The 19,226-nt window shown below is 46.8% G+C and overlaps 1 protein-coding gene across 1 annotated transcript in view; it reads right to left on the minus strand.

The window, feature by feature from the left end:
* cos (kinesin-like protein costa) overlaps nt 1–19,226 on the minus strand; it is a gene marked incomplete in the record, with an annotated part of 235,189 nt that overhangs the window by 102,597 nt on the left and 113,366 nt on the right. The window contains 2 exon segments of the mRNA XM_069302674.1: nt 11,824–11,927; nt 15,914–16,257. Of these exon segments, the coding sequence (XP_069158775.1) occupies nt 11,824–11,927; nt 15,914–16,257 (448 nt within the window).

Genomic DNA, 19,226 nt, shown 5'->3' on the forward strand with positions numbered 1-19,226 from the left:
ATCCAGGCCTGGTGCAGAGTGCATAGGCATACTGTTTATGGCTTCTTCAAAATCCAGTGGGGATAGGGTGACGTCTGATATATGATTTGATGTTGGTATCATATCCATGAAAAATTCATTTGGGTTATCAATCTTTAGTGCGTTTAATGGCTCACTGAAAACAGAGTTGTACTGCTTCCTCAGTAGCTCGCTCATTTCTTTGTTGTCATCAGTGAAAGTTCCATCTCCCTTTCGCAGGGGCCCGATATTAGATGTGGTTTTTGATCTTGATTTTGCATAGGAGAAAAAATATTTTGGATTTCTCTCTATTTCACTGATGGCCTTTTGCTCTCTTTGCCTCTCCTGAGTTTTGTAAGATTCTTGTAGCTTAAGTTCAATTGTTTCTATTTCTCTACCTAACCTTCTTCGCCGTTCTTGAGATAGGGGGCGACTCTCAAGTTGTTCTGTGATTCGTTTTCTTCGCCTATATTGGGAACTACGTTCCCGTTCCAATCTGCACCTCTTCCTCTTTTTTTCTTAGGGGTATGCGGTTTGAACATATTTCTAGTGCTACTGAGCTTATTTTTTCCAGGCACTGGTTCAGGTTAGCATTTTCTAGCTGTACTTTCCAGTTTATTTCTGTGAGGTCTTGGTTTATTTGCTCCCAGTTTATCTGTTTATTATTGAAGTTGAATTTGCAGAAATCTCCTCCACCGGGAATCTGGACTGGTTATGAAGGTCTATTCCCCATGGTTGTCATAACTTCAATTAAGTTGTGATCTGAGTAACAGGTACAGTGCTTCCTCAGACTAACGAACCCCGCTCTATCGAATTCCCGGAAGAGCCGAACAAATTGAATTCGGTACCAAATGTTCAGTGGAACATACAAATGTTCGATTAAGTGAGGAATGTTCGTCCAAGCGGTCACCGAGGCCGAGCGTCAGAGCTGGCTGTCATCAACTATGATTCACCAGAGTGTAAACAGTTATGTAGTGTTTTATTATCCCTACCCATTGTTTCTAGGGAGAAATGGTGATAAAAATGGTGATAAAATGGTGTCAGGGGAGCATTGGTGAGAGAGTTGTTGTCAGGAGGCAACACGTGCTCCCCCGCCCCTACCCTCCTTCCTCCACCTGACCACAGAGACCACTCACTCTCCTCTCGTCGTCAGATGCCAAGAGTCAATTTAATGATAATTATCGCATTATCTACACTGAAAATAGCCTTTTTATTAGAAAAATGTCATATTGGAGAAATAATAATGGTGAAAATTGTAATATATACAGTACATATTTTAAACAGTTTGAACACATTTCCTTTTCACAGAATTTTTAATACAATTGGGGTGTAGATAACAGCTGGCATTTTGTGGCCGGCCGGTCGCTCCCTGAGCCATTGGGGGGGTGGGAGGGGGGGTTGTTTCCTGGATCCCTCCCTCCCTCCTCTAACAGCCTACATACTGTACTAATACCTATTTAGAATAAATTTTGAGGAGGCCAATAAAACAAGCACAAGTCGTGTGAACGTTAGGCCTTGGTGAGGTGGCTGGCATCATTTGTGGTGGTGTCAGGGGAGGCAGGCGGTGTCAGGGGAGGCAGGTGGTGTCAGGGGAGGCAGGTGGTGTCAGGGGAGGCAGGTGGTGTCAGGGGAGGCAGGCGGTGTCAGGGGAGGCAGGTGGTGTCAGGGGAGGCAGGTGGTGTCAGGGGAGGCAGGCGGTGTCAGGGGAGGCAGGCGGTGTCAGGGGAGGCAGGTGGTGTCAGGGGAGGCAGGTGGTGTCAGGGGAGGCAGGCGGGGTCAGGGGAGGCAGGCGGTGTCAGGGGAGGCAGGTGGTGTCAGGGGAGGCAGGTGGTGTCAGGGGAGGCAGGCGGGGTCAGGGGAGGCAGGTGGGGTCAGGGGAGGCAGGTGGTGTCAGGGGAGGCAGGCGGTGTCAGGGGAGGCAGGCGGTGTCAGGGGAGGCAGGTGGTGTCAGGGGAGGCACATGGGGTCAGGGGAGGCAGGTGGTGTCAAGGGAGGCAGGTGGGGTCAGGGGAGGCAGGTGGGGTCAGGGGAGGCAGGTGGGGTCAGGGGAGGCAGGTGGTGTCAGAGGAGGCAGGCGGTGTCAGGGGAGGCAGGTGGTGTCAGGGGAGGCAGGTGGTGTCAGGGGAGGCAGGTGGGGTCAGGGGAGGCAGGCGGTGTCAGGGGAGGCAGGTGGGGTCAGGGGAGGCAGGTGGTGGAAAGAGGCAGGTGGTGTCAGGGGAGGCAGGTGGGGTCAGGGGAGGCAGGTGGGATCAGGGGAGGCAGGTGGGGTCAGGGGAGGCAGGTGGTGGAAAGAGGCAGGTGGTGTCAGGGGAGGCAGGTGGGGGCGAATGGTAGGCAGGTGGGATCAGGGTAGGCAGGTGGGGTCAGGGGAGGCAGGTGGGGTCAGGGGAGGCAGGTGGGGTCAGGGGAGGCAGGCGGTGTCAGGGGAGGCAGGCGGTGGAAAGAGGCAGGTGGGGGCGAATGGTAGGCAGGTGGGATCAGGGGAGGCAGGTGGGGTCAGGGGAGGCAGGTGGGGTCAGGGTAGGCAGGTGGGGTCAGGGTAGGCAGGTGGGGTCAGGGGAGGCAGGTGGGGTTAGGGGAGGCAGGTGGTGGAAAGAGGCAGGTGGGGTCAGTGGTGGAAGGTGTTGTCAGGGGAGGTGGAAGTGGAGAGAGAAGGGTGGTGACCACGCATGGCTGCCAAACCTCTCATTCATACTCTATTATAAATCTCAATCTTAGCTGTAAAATATTTATGCCAAAATATGTTAATTTTCGTGTATTAATATACATTATTAATCATTAACACGTTTTATTGTTTCCTGAAGAAAACAATAGCTGACTTGGCATTGTGGTGTGTATGGCCGGGTACCTGGGGGGTGGGGGGGGGGTGGGGTCCTGGAGGTGTGAGAGGAGACCTGTCAACCCATCATTTTTTTTTGTCGGGCGAGTTGAGACGCTTCCAAGCCTGCTGCTTCAATACACGGTGTGGGTGGTGTGGGGTGTGTGGGTGGTGGTGTGGGGAGTGTGGGTGGTGGGGGCGAATGGTGTTAGTGGTGTTGGGGATGGTGTGGGGGTGGTGTGGGTGGTGTGGGGGATGGTGTGGGTGGTGTGGGGGATGGTGTGGGTGGTGTGGGGGATGGTGTGGAGGATGATGTGGGTGGTGGTGTGGGGTGTGTGGGGGATGGTGTGGGTGGTGGTGTGGGGTGTGGGGTGTGTGGGTGGTGGTGTGGGGAGTGTGGGTGGTGGGGGCGAATGGTGTTAGTGGTGTGGGGGATGGTGTGGGTGGTGTGGAGGATGGTGTGGGGGGTGGTGTGGGGGATGGTGTGGGGGATGGTGTGGGTGGTGTGGGGGATGGTGTGGGTGGTGTGGGGGATGGTGTGGGTGGTGTGGGGGATGGTGTGGGTGGTGTGGGGGATGGTGTGGGTGGTGTGGGGGATGGTATGGGTGGTGTGGGGGGTGGTGTGGGGGATGGTGTGGGTGGTGTGGGGGATGGTGTGGGTGGTGTGGAGGATGGTGTGGGTGGTGTGGGGGATGGTATGGGTGGTGTTGGGATGGTATGGGTGGTGTGGAGGATGGTGTGGGTGGTGTGGAGGATGGTGTGGGTGGTGTGGAGGATGGTGTGGGTGGTGTGGAGGATGGTGTGGGTGGTGTGGAGGATGGTGTGGAGGATGGTGTGAGTGGGGTGGGGGATGGTGATTCTCGCATCTCAGATTATTATTGACACCAAAAGAGCATGAAAAATATTATAATGAAGCACCACACAACAAAGAAACAAACTAATGTGTCCTGGCATATGTTTAAAAGAAAAAAAAATAAGAAGGTTGTTGGGGCCGGACGGATGGAACGAATTCCGCACTGGAACGAATCGGCTTCGCCCCATATAGTTCGTTCAAGTGAGGACACACTGTATTTGTAATCATTATGTTCCTGATCAATTAATCCTTATTAGTGAAAATGAGGTCCAGCGTGTTCTCCTTTCTAGTTGGTTCTACTATTTGCTGGTTTAAGGCAAACCTGTCGCACATCCGTAGCAGGTCATTTGCATGTGCCTGTTCATTTAGGCTACTTCCTGGTATTCTTTCTGATATTACTGTATTAGCCAGGTGCTTCCATTTCAGGTGCCGTAGGTTGAAGTCCCCAAGCAGGATGATATTCGGAGCTGGATTTTTGCGGTTTTCCAAGCAGTGTTCTATTTTCATTAGTTGGTCTTTAAACTGCTGAGGGTTTGCCTCCGGTGACTTATATACAAGGACAATAACAACATTTAGAATCTCTATTTTGATTATCAGCACTTCCACCATATCATTTGAGGTGTTTAGCAGCTCAGTACAGATGAGTGTGTCTTTGATGTAGAGGCTGACCCCACCCTGAAGTCGGTGTTTCCTATCACATCTGAAAAGATTATACTCTGAGATCCATATTTCACCATCATGGTAGTCCTTTGTGTGGGTTTCTGTTAGGGCTGCAAACACTGCATTTGCCTCATGAAGGAGACCATCTATAAAGTGAACTTTGTTGGATTTACGTGTTTTTATACCCTGGATGTTGGCAAATATAAATGATGTTATCGTATTAGTGGAAGTGCTGGATGCCTTACCTGGTGTTAATATCTGAGGCTCTGGTAAGGAAGCCACTGTGTTTGCATCCAGGGTGTGTTGTTTTGGAAGTGATTCGTCCAGTTTTGGTAGTAGGACGGGTGTTGTGTGGTGTAGTACCTGTGTACTTGTTGATAATTTGTATTCCAGTCTTGTGGGTACCTCCCTTCCCCCCTGTAATCCTGTAGTGGTTCCATCTGACTGTTCCTCTCTCTTATATTTACTACTCTGTTTCTGCCTTCTAAAAAATTTCTAGTAATGTTATATTGATCTTCCCGTCTATAACGCAGTATACCTCTCACGTGGAATTCCGGACACTGAAGATTGTAGCATTTTTTGTCCCTAATTGAAAATTGACATAATTTAGGGTGGAAGTATCTACACCCTGTTCCAAAACGGCATGTACCCCTCGCCAACATGTTCCTGCATTTTCAAGGATGCAGAAAATGGCATTTTGCTCCTAATTTTCCATATTTGCATATTCCTTTAGCGTAGAATTTGAAAATGTGTTCCGGTTTTGCATTTTTCAAGGTGTTTATATCTGTGTCTGTCTTGTCTACCTCTTTATTGGAGCCATCTCCGTTTTTCGTCCCAATTCCTTTATTTATGCACTCTCTCACTGTTGCTCTCATCGTTTGTATTACCTGGCTCTGCAATATTGCTGTTATTTTGTACCACAATACTGTACCCTCTTCCTCCACACTACTGCTGCCGTTCTCTAAACTATCTGTTCCTGAGTTTTGGTCGTTATCCAATGTTGTCTTTTCCCAGGCCGCATACATCACTGGTAGCTTGTCTGTGAATGATAATCTCTGTGACTCGGGAATGTTTTTCATCAGTTTAGTTATGTTCTCTAACATTAATCTGTCATCTTTGCAAACCCAGTAAATTCCTTGCCTTTTCTTGCATCCTGGAGATAATTCTGTACAGCACAGGTGAAATCTTATGTTACAGATGCAACACTTGACGCCTACATTACGTTTTCCCAGTACTCCCGAACACTCACCACACCTCTCCATTGTCTGATGTATTGTGTTGTATTTGTGGTTCACTGGATCACTTGTTGATGTCAGTCCTTTTAATTCTTTATAAAATTATATGTATATATTTATATATTTAATATTTATAATATTATATGATATTATAGGGGGGTACCACCTCTGGTACAATTATAGGGATCCACAGCCTCAGAGAAGGGAACACAGAGCATTCAGGGAAAAACTTGCCATTTAACTCTGAATACGTAAGAGTGTTCGCTTCTCCTACCACCCCCTTTTTTTATGGAGTACACTTTATTATGCAAGGTTATACAGTTACATATCTGATTTTATACAAAAAATTAACATTAAGAGGACACAAAAAAAAGTTTGCTTCCTAGAGGCTGTAGATTTCCTCGAACTCCTCCGACGCCGGGCAGGAACCGAGGATGCAGCGAGCATTCCCCCTCTGGATCGCGACACTGAGGCGCTGAAAGAGAAAACTTGCTGCTCTAGGGTCTCTTGTGGTGTCAATGAGCTTGGAACCAAGATCCTTAAGAAACCTTCTTGCACTCTCTCCCCATGGGCCTAGGGTCTCAGACCCTATTGGAACGAAGTTGTACCGATGATCTAATTGCCTGTACTTAGCTGACTTGTCTCTTTCTCTGCGTGTCGCCGTGACTCCTGCTGTGCCAGCAGAGAGGTTGATGTATGTGGTTGCCAGGGTGGATACACAAGTATAGTCCCATGCCAACTGTCTGCCAACCTTCCACGGTCGCAGTGTGATTCCGTCTGGTCGGCCGGCAAAGCTAACAGAGTCATGGTTCAGTAGGTTGCGGGGCTCTCTCTCCGCTGGACATTGAGCAGAGGCAAGGCTTCTTTTAATGATGTCATTGACTTCGTCGTGTCTAGTGTGCCAACCACCAGATTTTCCACAGTGCAGGCCATGCAATCCATATTCGTCAGCATCTGCCTCGCCGCAAATACACCTATGAACAGTGTGGATAGGGGCAGCAAGACGGAGAGCGACTGCAATACGGAGCTCCTGCGGATCAAGACGTGTGCCTGTTGCAGACATAGGGACTGCCAAAAGGAAGTCCCCTGCATGGGGAGCCTGCACAGCTGTGAGGCGTGCACGATCACTGGGGGTTGTTGCTGCCTCCAGTAAGCTGTGGCTTCTTTGTCTACAATGGGACTGTCCCAACTGGATTGTTTCTTGGCTTTCAGCATGGCTGGTCTGAGTGCTGGGTCTGCTATGGCACCCCATTTCGTGGCGCATTCCGTGTAGTGGGGGTCCTGTATCCCCGCTACATCACTCAGGGTGTCAGGTAGAATTTCCTTAACCAGGTCATCTGATGCTGAGGAGAAAGACAGGAAGGCTGGGACAGCAATTTGGGTAGCGGTGCGGACACCCAAGCCACCGAGCCTAACAGGAAGAGTGGCTTGTTTCCACTGGCATTCGTTGAGGGAGAGGTTATCAACTTTTTCCAGCATGGTCTTCAGTAAGAGGTCATACTCTTCAAGCTTTCGGCTGTCGTAAGATGGGGCGCACCTCAGAAAGTAGGTTAGCCTCGGAAGGGATAGGCATTTGGTGAGGAGATAAAAAGCATCGTGGGCATCGATGTCACCTATTCTGTCTTCCATCCTCCTAAGGTCTGCGATTTTCTTGTCAAGGATCTCCTCAATGGTGTTAGACCTGAGGGGGGCTCCAAGGAGGGTGCTGTTCTCGGCCCTAATGACATGGGCTCCAGGCAAGGCAGACCTTATTCTAGCTACAATGTCTGGGTTGGAAGAGACTACTTCACACTTGGAAGGGTTCAGGACAAGACAAAGGCTTACTTCTTGCTCCCTTATTTTCCTGATATCTGCCAAGAGATGGTCTACAGTGCCAGCTATAGTGCCATCATCCAAAAACCAGATGTTGAACTCGCTGGACAAGCTTTCGGTGATTTCTTTTAAGACTAAGCAGAAAAGAAGGGGAGCAAGAGGATCACCTTGCTGAACACCTTCACATGATCTGATTTCATGTTCACCAAAGAGCAGTTTTGACTCACCATTGTAGCACGATAGTATGAACAAGTAGAGGGGCCGGAAATGGCGATGTACGGCACAAAGTACTGCATCTCTTCTGACCATGTTGAAGGCATTCCTAAAGTCCAGTTTGAGCAGGGCCTTTTCACCAGAAATGTTGATGATGTATGCTCGTGCTGCATGGGCAGCCGCTTCACAGCCTTGGGGGATTCCAAATCCTAGCTGGATTGGTTTCAGCAATTCAGCCGCTTGCTGGCTGACTACCCTCGTAGCAGCCTTGGCAATCAGGCGTCGGAGAGTGTTGTCAACAGCGATTGGCCTGATTCTTTCGTCCTTCTTTTTGAGAGCACAGAGGGAGGCACCAAAAAAGAGAGGCCTGATGACCTCAGGTATATCACCAGCCAGGCACATGTTGACGAACCTTGTGAGTTCCATAAGAAGATCTTGTGCAGCATCACCAACTGCAGGATTTAACATTTGCTTGATGTGTTGAGGTTTTAACCTTGTAAAGCCACCTGCTGACCCAGGTGGAAAAGAAAGGGCTGCTTTGTAGACCTCAGATTCACCAACGATTAATGGGTCTGAAATGGTGTTGGCTGATGGCGGAACGATGTTGTCGCCTTGAGGGGCTCTGGGTGGGTGCTTGCTTTACAGGGCCCGTGCTGTGGCTGAGTTTCGAGGAGTAATTTTCTCGTCACTGGTGAGGACTCTAATAACACTTGCGGTATTTCCCTCTTCAATTTTCTTGGTGATTTGTGCTCTGATTTTGTACGTTTCCGGTATGTTGTTGTTACCATTTCTGTGGTGGATGTGTTTTGCTCGGAGAGGCAGGCGAACTAGGTTGTCCCCCTTTGGGTATTCATTTATCGCCCTCAGGACCGAGGAAGCAAGTGATTTGTCCCTCCTTGGAGGGACGGTGAGGCATACATTGCCAAACATAAGGACATTATGCCACGCTTGAATGTTTTCCGGGGCATCATTGACCCTTTTCAGAAGATTACAGAGTTTGGCTGCTGCATTTGGGCGGGCTGCTTTTGGGATGTGTGGTAATGTTCTAGCAGACGTCGCTATGATCGCTTGGGGACTGCCCTGGAGTAGGCCTCGTGGCTTGTGTAAACACAGCCTAGTTCATGCCGCGTCTTGCCACTATTCTATATTTCTAGTATTCTATATTTATAATATTCTATACACGATTTTCCTTCACTTCCAACTTATATGTTGTTGTTATACCCGTTCCACTTCACTGTTCCACGAATCACCGTTCACTATTTTTTTTCCTCATACACGCATGTACACTTAGGCTGCATTCGCCTAGGGAAGAGAACCCTAGGCGAATGCAGCCTGAGTACCGTGGAATATGTATCCTGGCTCACACACCACCTGGAGAGACAGCCCACGCCACAAGGCATAGAACGGAAACCAAAACTGGAGCCAGAGGCACCCAACTGGCCAGTAATCCCATCGGGCAAGAACTGCCGGTTGGATCACCGGCGCGGAAGGTCTGGGTCTCCCCCTTCCCCTCCCAGGTAGGGGAGGGGTTGCGCAGGCAGCAGCGCAGCGACGTAATGATGTCATGCTAGTTTGCTAATTTTGTTTGGGGGAGTTCTAGCCACTCGTTCGGCTTTCGGTAGCAATATTTTCACCAGAATAGGGGGTTTGTTTTGGGGCACCTACCTTTCTGGGTGCCTGTCTCGGTCGATGGCAGACATAGATTGCTCACAAACACATGGGGGGTTTCTATAGGCCATTGCTCCTCGTGCCTCTCTGAGGGGGCCAGATTCTGGCTTATGGTCCCCGGTAGGCAAGAACTCCAAGCACCTTGACTGATGCCAAAAAGTGATACATATCCAATCAGTCTGGATAGCTCCGGTGAGCCAACGGGGCTCCCCCCAGAAAAGAGTAATGTAACTTTTAACTACAGATTCCATACAGAGCCAAACATGCCACTTGTGATTCCATAAAGAGCCAAACATGTTGCTTGTGATTCTATACAGAGCCAAACATGCCAATTGCGATTCCATACAGAGCCAAACATGTCACTTGTGATTCCATACAGAGCCAAACATGCCACTTGTGATTCCATACAGAGCCAAACATGCCACTTGTGATTCCAAACAGAGCCAAACATGCCACTTGTGATTCCATACAGAGCCAAACATGCCACTTGTGATTCCATACAGAGCCAAACATGCCACTTGTGATTCCATACAGAACCAAACATGTTGCTTTTGATTCCATACAGAGCCAAACATGTCGTTTGTGATTCCATACAGAGCCAAACATGTTGCTTGTGATTCCATACAGAGCCAAACATGCCACTTGTGATTCCATACAGAGCCAAACATGCCACTTGTGATTCCATACAGAACCAAACATGCCACTTGTGATTCCATACAGAACCAAACATGTTGCTTGTGATTCCATACAGAGCCAAACATGTCGTTTGTGATTCCATTCAGAGCCAAACATGCCACTTGTGATTCCATAAAGAGCCAAACATGTTGCTTGTGATTCTATACAGAGCCAAACATGCCAATTGCGATTCCATACAGAGCCAAACATGCCACTTGTGATTCCATAAAGAGCCAAACATGTTGCTTGTGATTCTATACAGAGCCAAACATGCCAATTGCGATTCCATACAGAGCCAAACATGTCACTTGTGATTCCATACAGAGCCAAACATGCCACTTGTGATTCCATACAGAGCCAAACATGCCACTTGTGATTCCATACAGAACCAAACATGTTGCTTGTGATTCCATACAGAACCAAACATGTCGTTTGTGATTCCATACAGAGCCAAACATGTTGCTTGTGATTCCATACAGAGCCAAACATGTTGCTTGTGATTCCATACAGAGCCAAACATGTTGCTTGTGATTCCATACAGAGCCAAACATGCCACTTGTGATTCCATACAGAGCCAAACATGTTGCTTGTGATTCCATACAGAGCCAAATATGTCACTTGTGATTCCATACAGAACCAAACATGTCTCTTGTGATTCCATACAGAGCCAAACATGCCACTTGTGATTCCATACAGAGCCAAACATGTTGCTTGTGATTCCATACAGAGCCAAACATGTCTCTTGTGATTCCATACAGAGCCAAACATGTCGCTTGTGATTCCATACAGAGCCAAACATGTCGCTTGTGATTCCATACAGAGCCAAAAATGTCACTTGTGATTCCATACAGAGCCAAACATGTCGCTTGTGATTCCATACAGAGCCAAACATGTCGCTTGTGATTCCATACAGAGCCAAACATGTCGCTTGTGATTCCATACAGAGCCAAATATGTCACTTGTGATTCTATACAGAGCCAAACATGTCGCTTGCAGGAGGTTATCTTGAGATGATTTCAGGGTTTAGCGTCCCGGTCCTTGACCAGGCCTCCTTTTTGTTACACCCCCCCAGGAAGCAGCCCGTAGCAGCTATCTAACTCCCAGGTACCTATTTACTGCTAGGTAACAGGAGCATCAGGGTGAAAGAAACTCTGACGATTTGTTTCTGCCTCCACTGGGGATCAAATCTGGAACCTCAGGATTATGAATCCGAAGCACTGTCCACTCAGCTGTCAGGTCCCAGGAGACCGAACGTGTTGCATATCTAGCGAAAGGCTGCCATATCCACTTCCCATTCTGGCCCAACTGGATGAAAACGAGAGGTCATCTATGAGAATGTTATGATACCTGTGAACATGAACAGCACAATGGGCTAAATCTCAAGAACCCAGAAACAAGCCTAAGGCTAAATTATAGCAACACATGAGAAAATGGGACAAACACTCGATGTCCAACTGGGGCAACGTCAGAGTCCAGCCAGAAGGCGGAGACCCGAGAAAAGGAAATGCACCGAGGAGCCATCCACATCACTGCTCTCTCCCTTCACATTGATGTAAATGCACATTGATCTTGGAGACTAGCATTCTTTGCCAGCATTGTGGCAGGAGACAAAGCCTCACTCCAAACAGAACATGTTAGTGAACAAGTAGTGATGCATCCTCTGTCTGCATTGCTCTTAAACATCAGAACTAAAACTACAGAACTAAACCACAGAACTAAACAACAAAAAGCTCCCAGAATAATACTGGAAATTAAAAAGACAGAGAAGTGTTTATGTTATGTTTGATAAGAGCAGCATGAGGAATATACCATTCAACAGTTCACCTCCCTAAAAAAAAAAAAGGCTCATTTGGCATTAACTTAAAATATTTGACATAGAGCATTTAATATACCTTATCAGGTTTAGACTTCACTGGAGATTCATCTAACTGGGATAAATTGGAAGTAAGTGGTGGAGAAGACTTATTTCTGGGATTCTGGTCATCATTCTCCACTTCTGTAAAGTAGTAACAGTTACTATCTCACATCTCATAATGGGATAACATCAAACATACTCATACACTGAAGAAAACAGAATATTTGCATTCATAAACACTTTATACAAATATATAATTTTGTTATTCTATGATCGTGAAACATTCATATACCAGATTTAAACTAGTTTCCTAGGTTGCAAGCTTTCAAAAGCTACATTAAATGTTATGAAATGCCTATTTCTGGGTGAGCCCTGGAGGCTCCCTATACTATATAGGGACCAACTCCACTGAAGGCAGAGCAAAACTACCCAAAAAGGTACAGCAATTGGAGCATCCAGTAGTGTGGCAATCGCTGAAATCTTTGTGCATGTAGTGTTCGAGAGGAAAAGATCCCGCAGGAAGGACAGACTGGCGGTATATTTCCGTTACATAGACGACATCTTCGGAATAACTGAGGACAGTTTCCCGCGCCTAGACGGTTTCTTTTCATGGTCAAATACAGTTCATGAAAACCTTAAGTTTACCCTCGAACACAGTGACTCCACGATAAATTTCCTAGATACAACAGTGTATATAGATCAGCTAATCAGGGATCTGCATATGAAAGCACACTATAAACTGACTAACCTTCACGCGTATCTGAAATTTGACTCGAGCCACCTACTAGCCTTGAAGAAATCGCTACCCTACTCACTTGGACTCAGACTCAAGTGGATTAACAGCAAAGAAGAGATGCTAAACCTCCAGCTTGATGACCTATTGAATATGTTCAGGAACAGAGACTACCCAGAGAAAATAATACATGCGGCCCAGGAGAAACTCAGAGAAAAAACAAGGGAGGAGCTACTCAGACCTAGAACACAACAAGTGGAGAACAAAAGATGGATCCTCCCAACCCTTTTCTTCCCCGGCCTTGCAGCACAGCTTAAGATAAAACTCCAGGAAGTATGGACATGGATGAGGGAAACGTACAGTGAACATCCATCCTGGGTAAAATTCCCACAAACCCCTCCCATGATCACGATCACCTGGAGGCGAAGTCTATAAAAGACCACCTTATTAGAGCAGGTGTGCTGGCATATCATTTCAACCAAACTGGGGGAGAGGACCAGCTCCTTTACAGGCCAAAGCAACGAAACCTACAGGCCATAACCTAACCTGACACAGGTATGGAGTGGGACCTAGGTTGAGGCAGAGTATGCAGAGTGGTTAGGAGGGGCCTACAAATACAAGCAGCCTCTGCAAACAGCAATGTACAACAAGGAGACGAAAACCTAAGAGCCAGGGCCCAAGCGTAACAAACAACCTCAACAATGCGGCCGATGCCCGAACCGCCGAGGCCAGCACACCAGACGAAGGCCTGGCACTCAACGTCTCCACATCCTCTGCACGTGCAGCTGTACCAGGCCAACATCCTGAGAAAGCACAGGGGGCAAACAAGCATGAATTTAGATACTCGAAATTGCTCCCCATCCCCCCAGATAAACCTGCAGAATGGTGGCAGCCTCCGGCCATTCTAGCATGTGGGGCTGACAAAACCCATGCCATGCCCCCTGCGAAAAGAATGGGCAGTCTGCCAGCCAAGAAGACTCTGGGGACCCCATAATGCACCCAATACAGGGAAGAAAAACTGAACTCAAATGAGGACGGATCCATTACAGAGGCAGAATCCGGGTCTCTCAGGAAGTACGCCACAAGTGCCTCCCGAACCTCTTTAGGTGAGATTCACGAGGCAGAAAACCCTCCAGAAAAAAGGAGCCGAGGAACCCAAGGGAACCCGGAACCGAACCCGGGGAGGAGGAGTTGACCCCAAATCATAATTATTGCAGGGGTTAAGAAACCCTTACCCCCTGCAATAACAAACCCCGCAAAGAGGGCACCAAAATCCAAGCGGGACCAAAGGGGGCTCAAGCCCCCATCAAGTCAACTCCACCCCCACCCCGTGATCCTCCAAACCAGAATCCGGGGCAGAGCTGTCCTCCATGCCATCTACCCCTGAAAAAAGGCAGAATCAAGGGGAAAGGCAGGAAAGAAGGAGGGGGGGGGGGGTCTGCTGGTAGGACCCAGAAGCCTCTGCAGAAGGAACAGGCTCGAATGCCTCCGTACCCAACTCGAATGGGGAAATCCCCGAAGCCGCCCGAGCCTCCCAATCAACTAAATCCCACCCCCTGACTCCGAAATCCTCAGATGTTATGGAGCCAGGAGCAGGAGGGAGGGGGGGGGGGTAAGAGTTGGGCAAACAACATCAACTTAGGAAGGACAGGGAAGCGCGGACTGAACCAAAGTTGAAGCGACTAAGGCCTCGAAGTCTGGGTCCCTTTAACAAAAAATGGGGCAGCCTCAGGGCATCCGAGCTGGCAACCAACCTAGCATGTTGCAGCAACCTAAACTGAGCTGATGCCACCTGTACCCAAACCTCAATATCTACAGAATGGGTAAATTGGAGCACAAGCAGAAAACACGTCTCGTAAGACTCCGGGTCAAAGGTATTGTTGACCCAACAGGCAGCATCACAGAGGCAAAACTGGTGACTGTCACCCTGAGACAAAAGCACAGAGCAACCTTCAAACTTGCACGAGACGAGCTGGAACTCTGAAGATGCATCTATTGGTCCACCAAGCCTCGATGAGGTTTTCCAGAGCCCGTAAGCTGACCTCTACAGGAAGCCCAGGTGTTGCAAAGCCAGTTGAACCCAAGATCTAACAAAGGGGGATGAGCTAAAACACTGAAACCTCTACAACGTGTACAGTCATGGGGGCCTAGAGAAGTGCAACCAAAATATAAAAAGTGGACCAATAGCCAAACAAGGCAGACCTCTCGAGGCAAAAAAAACAAAAATAAAAGAAAAACCTTTTTTTGAGACAAGAGAGATACCAAATAATATACACATGGAAAATACTGGAGGGCCAGGTCCTAAATCTACACAGTAAAATAACAACATACTGGAGTGAACGATATGGAAGAAAGTGCAGAATAGAACCAGTGAAGAGCAGAGGTGCCATAGGCACAATTGGAGAACACTGTATAAACATCAGAGGTTTATACAGTGTTATAAACACCAGCGAGCATAAGAAATATTGCCAGAACAACTGTGGACATCTTCAAGAGGAAACTAGATTGTTTCCTCCAAGGAGTGCCGGACCAACTAGGCTGTGGTGGGTATGTGGGCCTGCGGGCCACTCCAAGCAACAGCCTAGTGGACCAAACTCTCACAAGTCAAGCCTGGCCTCGGGCCGGGCTTGGGGAGTAGAACTCCCAGAACCCCATCAAGCAGGTATCAAGCAGGTAACAGAAAACAGATTCACTCAAAACTAACTCAAACTTATTAGTAGTGATAACCACCTCCAGGTGGCCCAAACCCAGCCAACACCCAGCTTCCCTGATCAGTTGTTGCTTACCAATCACCTATCAGTGATTGGGGGAGTGAGGCCTAACTCTCAATGTCCTGCCTTTTAGCCATTCATACCTGGCATGCTTAATACTCTTATCAATATTAACTTTTCATCACAGTTCCTGTGATGCAGTAGTAACTCGTCCCATTCATCGTGAATGATTTTGCCAGGGTCCGTATCCTGACCAGGAAGGACTGACTAGGCGCCAATCTATAACTTTATGCCTCTATTCACCCAGCAGTGAATGGATATCTGGTTGTTAAATGATTTGGCAAGTCATATTCCAGGAAAAATGAGGATCAAGTACCTGCCCAACATGATATGCATGTTAGTGGCTTTACAAGAATGTAAGAACTCTTGTCTGCAAAAATAAAGTTGTGGATGGAATTGGCTTCGACAACCACCTCCTTCAATACCTTTCACTTGCTTATCAACCATATAGGGAATGAGAAGTTGCTTATTTTGAAGCATGCTGACTTTCTAGTGGATCCTTTGCTCAGTTCTGTGGTGATCTCTGGTCCTCACAAGATCTTTATAAGCTTCAAAATTAAGAGTGAAATATATGAGGAAGTATATATAAAGAAGCAGTGCAAACTGTCAAACAACCATCATACCTTTGGCAGAAATATCTGATTCGTCTGATATGCTAGCATCATGATCTTCAGAATACACAGATGGCTTAACTTCTATTATCACAGACGAGCCCAACTCCTTAAGACGAGGTGTTGATGCAGAAGAACAGACAGACACACTTTTTCCATGTGAACTACTAACATTGTGCTTTGTTTTCCATGGTGCACTTTGAAGCCCTTTACATAACCTGAGCGCATTGGAAGTTTTATCAGAAAATCTCGAGGATTTTTGCGACGTATTCTTTGATTCAATTTCATCCCCTCTCATTGCCGACTTTGACTGTTTTCTCTTGGCATTCTCTCCAACTTGGGAATGTACATCATGACTGAAACAAAATAGGATATAGCATTACAAATTTGTTGAAATAATGGGGAGCAAATAAAATTAAAATAATACTAAAGATAATAAATAACATTTTCCTCAGGAAGTTAGACAAAATCAAAAGGAGAAGATGAAACGAATGGAATAGAAAGGGCAATTACAGTACTGTAATTAAAGGGGAAACAAAGGTAACTGATTCTGATGCAGCATCCTGGCTGGCTGACAACACACTTCTTTCCTTGGGGGCTTGACATGGAGTCTGTCAAACCCAAACATGTGTGTGGCAGGAATGAGTTCCACCACTTGCCCATGTTCTTGGGGGGCACTGCTTGTTTGCACCGGTGCTCCTCAAGGATGTGGGCAAGGGCCAGCACCATGTCCAGCTGTCCATGCTCTCTGGAGCCCTTACTGCAGAGGATCACTGGGCTTGAACCCACTTGATGGCAATTTTGTGTCATGGCAGTTGTTGATCTGTTCTCTGATTTTGAAATCTGTTCCTGGTATGGCTGCCTTGATGTATGTAGTTCTGGATTTGTCAATGCTGCCCAAATGAACAATAGCGTGATGCATCAAATGAACAAATCCACAAGGGCCATGACGAGGGTTCGAACCTACATCCGAGAGGATCCCAGACGCTGCCTTAATCGATTGAGCTATGACATGGTCAAAAGAATTGCAACCATGTTTGCATCAAGAATTTTGATACATCACGCTATTGTGATTTCTGTGTGTAATGAAGTAAGGACGAAGAGGTAGAATATCTTATTGATAGAGCTCGAGTGCATGGGGGAATTGTGTAAAACCCTGGTTTGTGTCTCGGAGAGGTTGCAGGATCCAAGTAAGTTCAGTAGAACTTCTGGTTGCAATTCTTTTGACCATGTCGTAGCTCAGTCGTTTAAGGCAGCGTCTGGGATCCTCTCGGATGTAGGTTCGAACCCTCGTCACGGCCCTTGTGGATTTGTTCATTTGATGCATCACGCTATTGTCATTTGATGCATCACGCTATTGTGATTTCTGTGTGTAACATAGTAACATAGTCTGGTTCTTCGGCAGAGGGGTTCTGTCCCCCTTCTGCTCAGAGACAGTCCTCCAAGGTTGGGGGCCTCATCTGCTGTTAGTTAGGATAGGCCTCTTCTGCTAAATGTAGCAACTACATATTATAAGTGGGTGGCCCTGCATGGGTGACTGAGCTGGCCTTGCGTTTGCCCCTTTGATGACACTGTGCGGGGAACATGTGGCCCATTTTGCCAGTTCCTAGTCCAACAACCCATGGGATTACCAGATAGTTTCCCAGGATCTGTAAAGTTGCCCCCCCCCTCCCCCCATCATTCTGTTAGGTTTAGTGGTGTTGGGTCAGGAATCCTTCTCTCAGGTCTGTATTTACCTAAATGTTATTACATAAGTGTAGTTACAAGATGAGAATTACAATCATGGTGTTCCGTCTTTCCAGTACTCTGTCACATGATGCTTTGAAACTACTGACTACTGTATATTGTCTACTCTTATGCAAATTGTACTGTCATCTGCAAAGGATGATGCAGTGCTGTAGTTTGTATCCTTGTCTTTGTCTGATATGAGTATGAGAAAAAGTACCAGAGCAAGCACAGTACTTTGGGGGACTGAACTTTTCGTGGTGGATGATCTAGATTTTTACTTTGTTGACTATCCGACTCTGGGTTCTGTTAGGAAGTTAAAGATCCATCTCCCTACTCTGCCAGCAATTACGTTTTTGAGCATTCTGTGTGCAATAAAATCAGGGTCAAATCTGTCAAAAGCTTTTGCAAAATCTGTGCATATTACTTTAACGTTTTGCTTGTCTTCCACGGCACCTAAGGCCAAGTCATAGTGGTCTAGCAATTGTGAGAGGCAGGAGTGCCCTGTCCTGAACCCATGTTATCCAAGATTATGTAGACAATGAATCCATGTGTTTTGTGATTTGACTTCTTAGCACCCTTTCAAAGACTTTTATGATGTGTGATGTTAAATTAGAAAGGTTATATTTTTTTGCATCTGCTTTACTACTTTCATTGTGAAATGGTGTTTTAAGTATGTCAGGTTATCTTGAGATCTTGAGATGATTTCAGGGCTTTAATGTCCCCGCGGCCCGGTCCTCGACCAGGCCTCCAGGAATAACACAATTTTATAGGCTCCATCTCCAAAAGATGTTTAGAGCTTGTGATAGTGTTTTTTTGCAATTCTTGATGAATATAGAGTTCCAGGAGTCCGGGCCTGGTGTAGAGTGCATGGGAATGCTGTCTATGGCTACTTCAAAGTCCAGTGGGGGGTTAGGGTGACACTGATATATGGTTCAATGGTGGTGTCACATTCAAAAAGAATTTATTTAGATCATTGATTTTTAATGTGTTCAGGGGTTTATTGGATATAGAACTGTACTGTAGCCTCAGTGTTTCACTCAGTTCTGTGTCGTTATGTGTGAAAGTTCCACCACTCTTGTTTGAGGGTGTGACTAATACTTCACCTGGTGAGATGCACAGTTTGGCCATAATTAGCCATCTCATCACTTGATGGGGTACACAGCCGAAAGGTTAAGTGCCGTAAGTTTAAATCATCAAGCAAGATAATCTTTGGGGCAGAGTTTGTGAGGGTTTCTTAAGTACTATTCTATTTTCTTAGGTTGGTCTTTAAACTGTTGAGGATTTACATCTGGTGATTTATATACAAGGAAAATTGCCACATTTAGAATTCCTATTTTGATTATCAGCACTTCCACAATATTGTTTTTGGTGTTGTTTTTGCTCTGACCAGGTAAGTGTATCTTTGATGAACAGGCTGACCCCCTCCTCTTTCCTGTAGCCTATATTTCCTATCAAATCTGAAAATACTGAATTCTGGTATCTATATCTCACTGTCATAATAGACTTTTGTACAAGTTTCAGTTAAAGCTGCAAATATTGTATATTGGCTTGTTTAGAGACCAGTCATAAAGAAAAATTTGTTTTGTGTATCTTGATA

The sequence above is a fragment of the Procambarus clarkii genome, chromosome 48 (assembly GCF_040958095.1).
Source record: "Procambarus clarkii isolate CNS0578487 chromosome 48, FALCON_Pclarkii_2.0, whole genome shotgun sequence".
Taxonomy (NCBI): domain Eukaryota; kingdom Metazoa; phylum Arthropoda; class Malacostraca; order Decapoda; family Cambaridae; genus Procambarus; species Procambarus clarkii.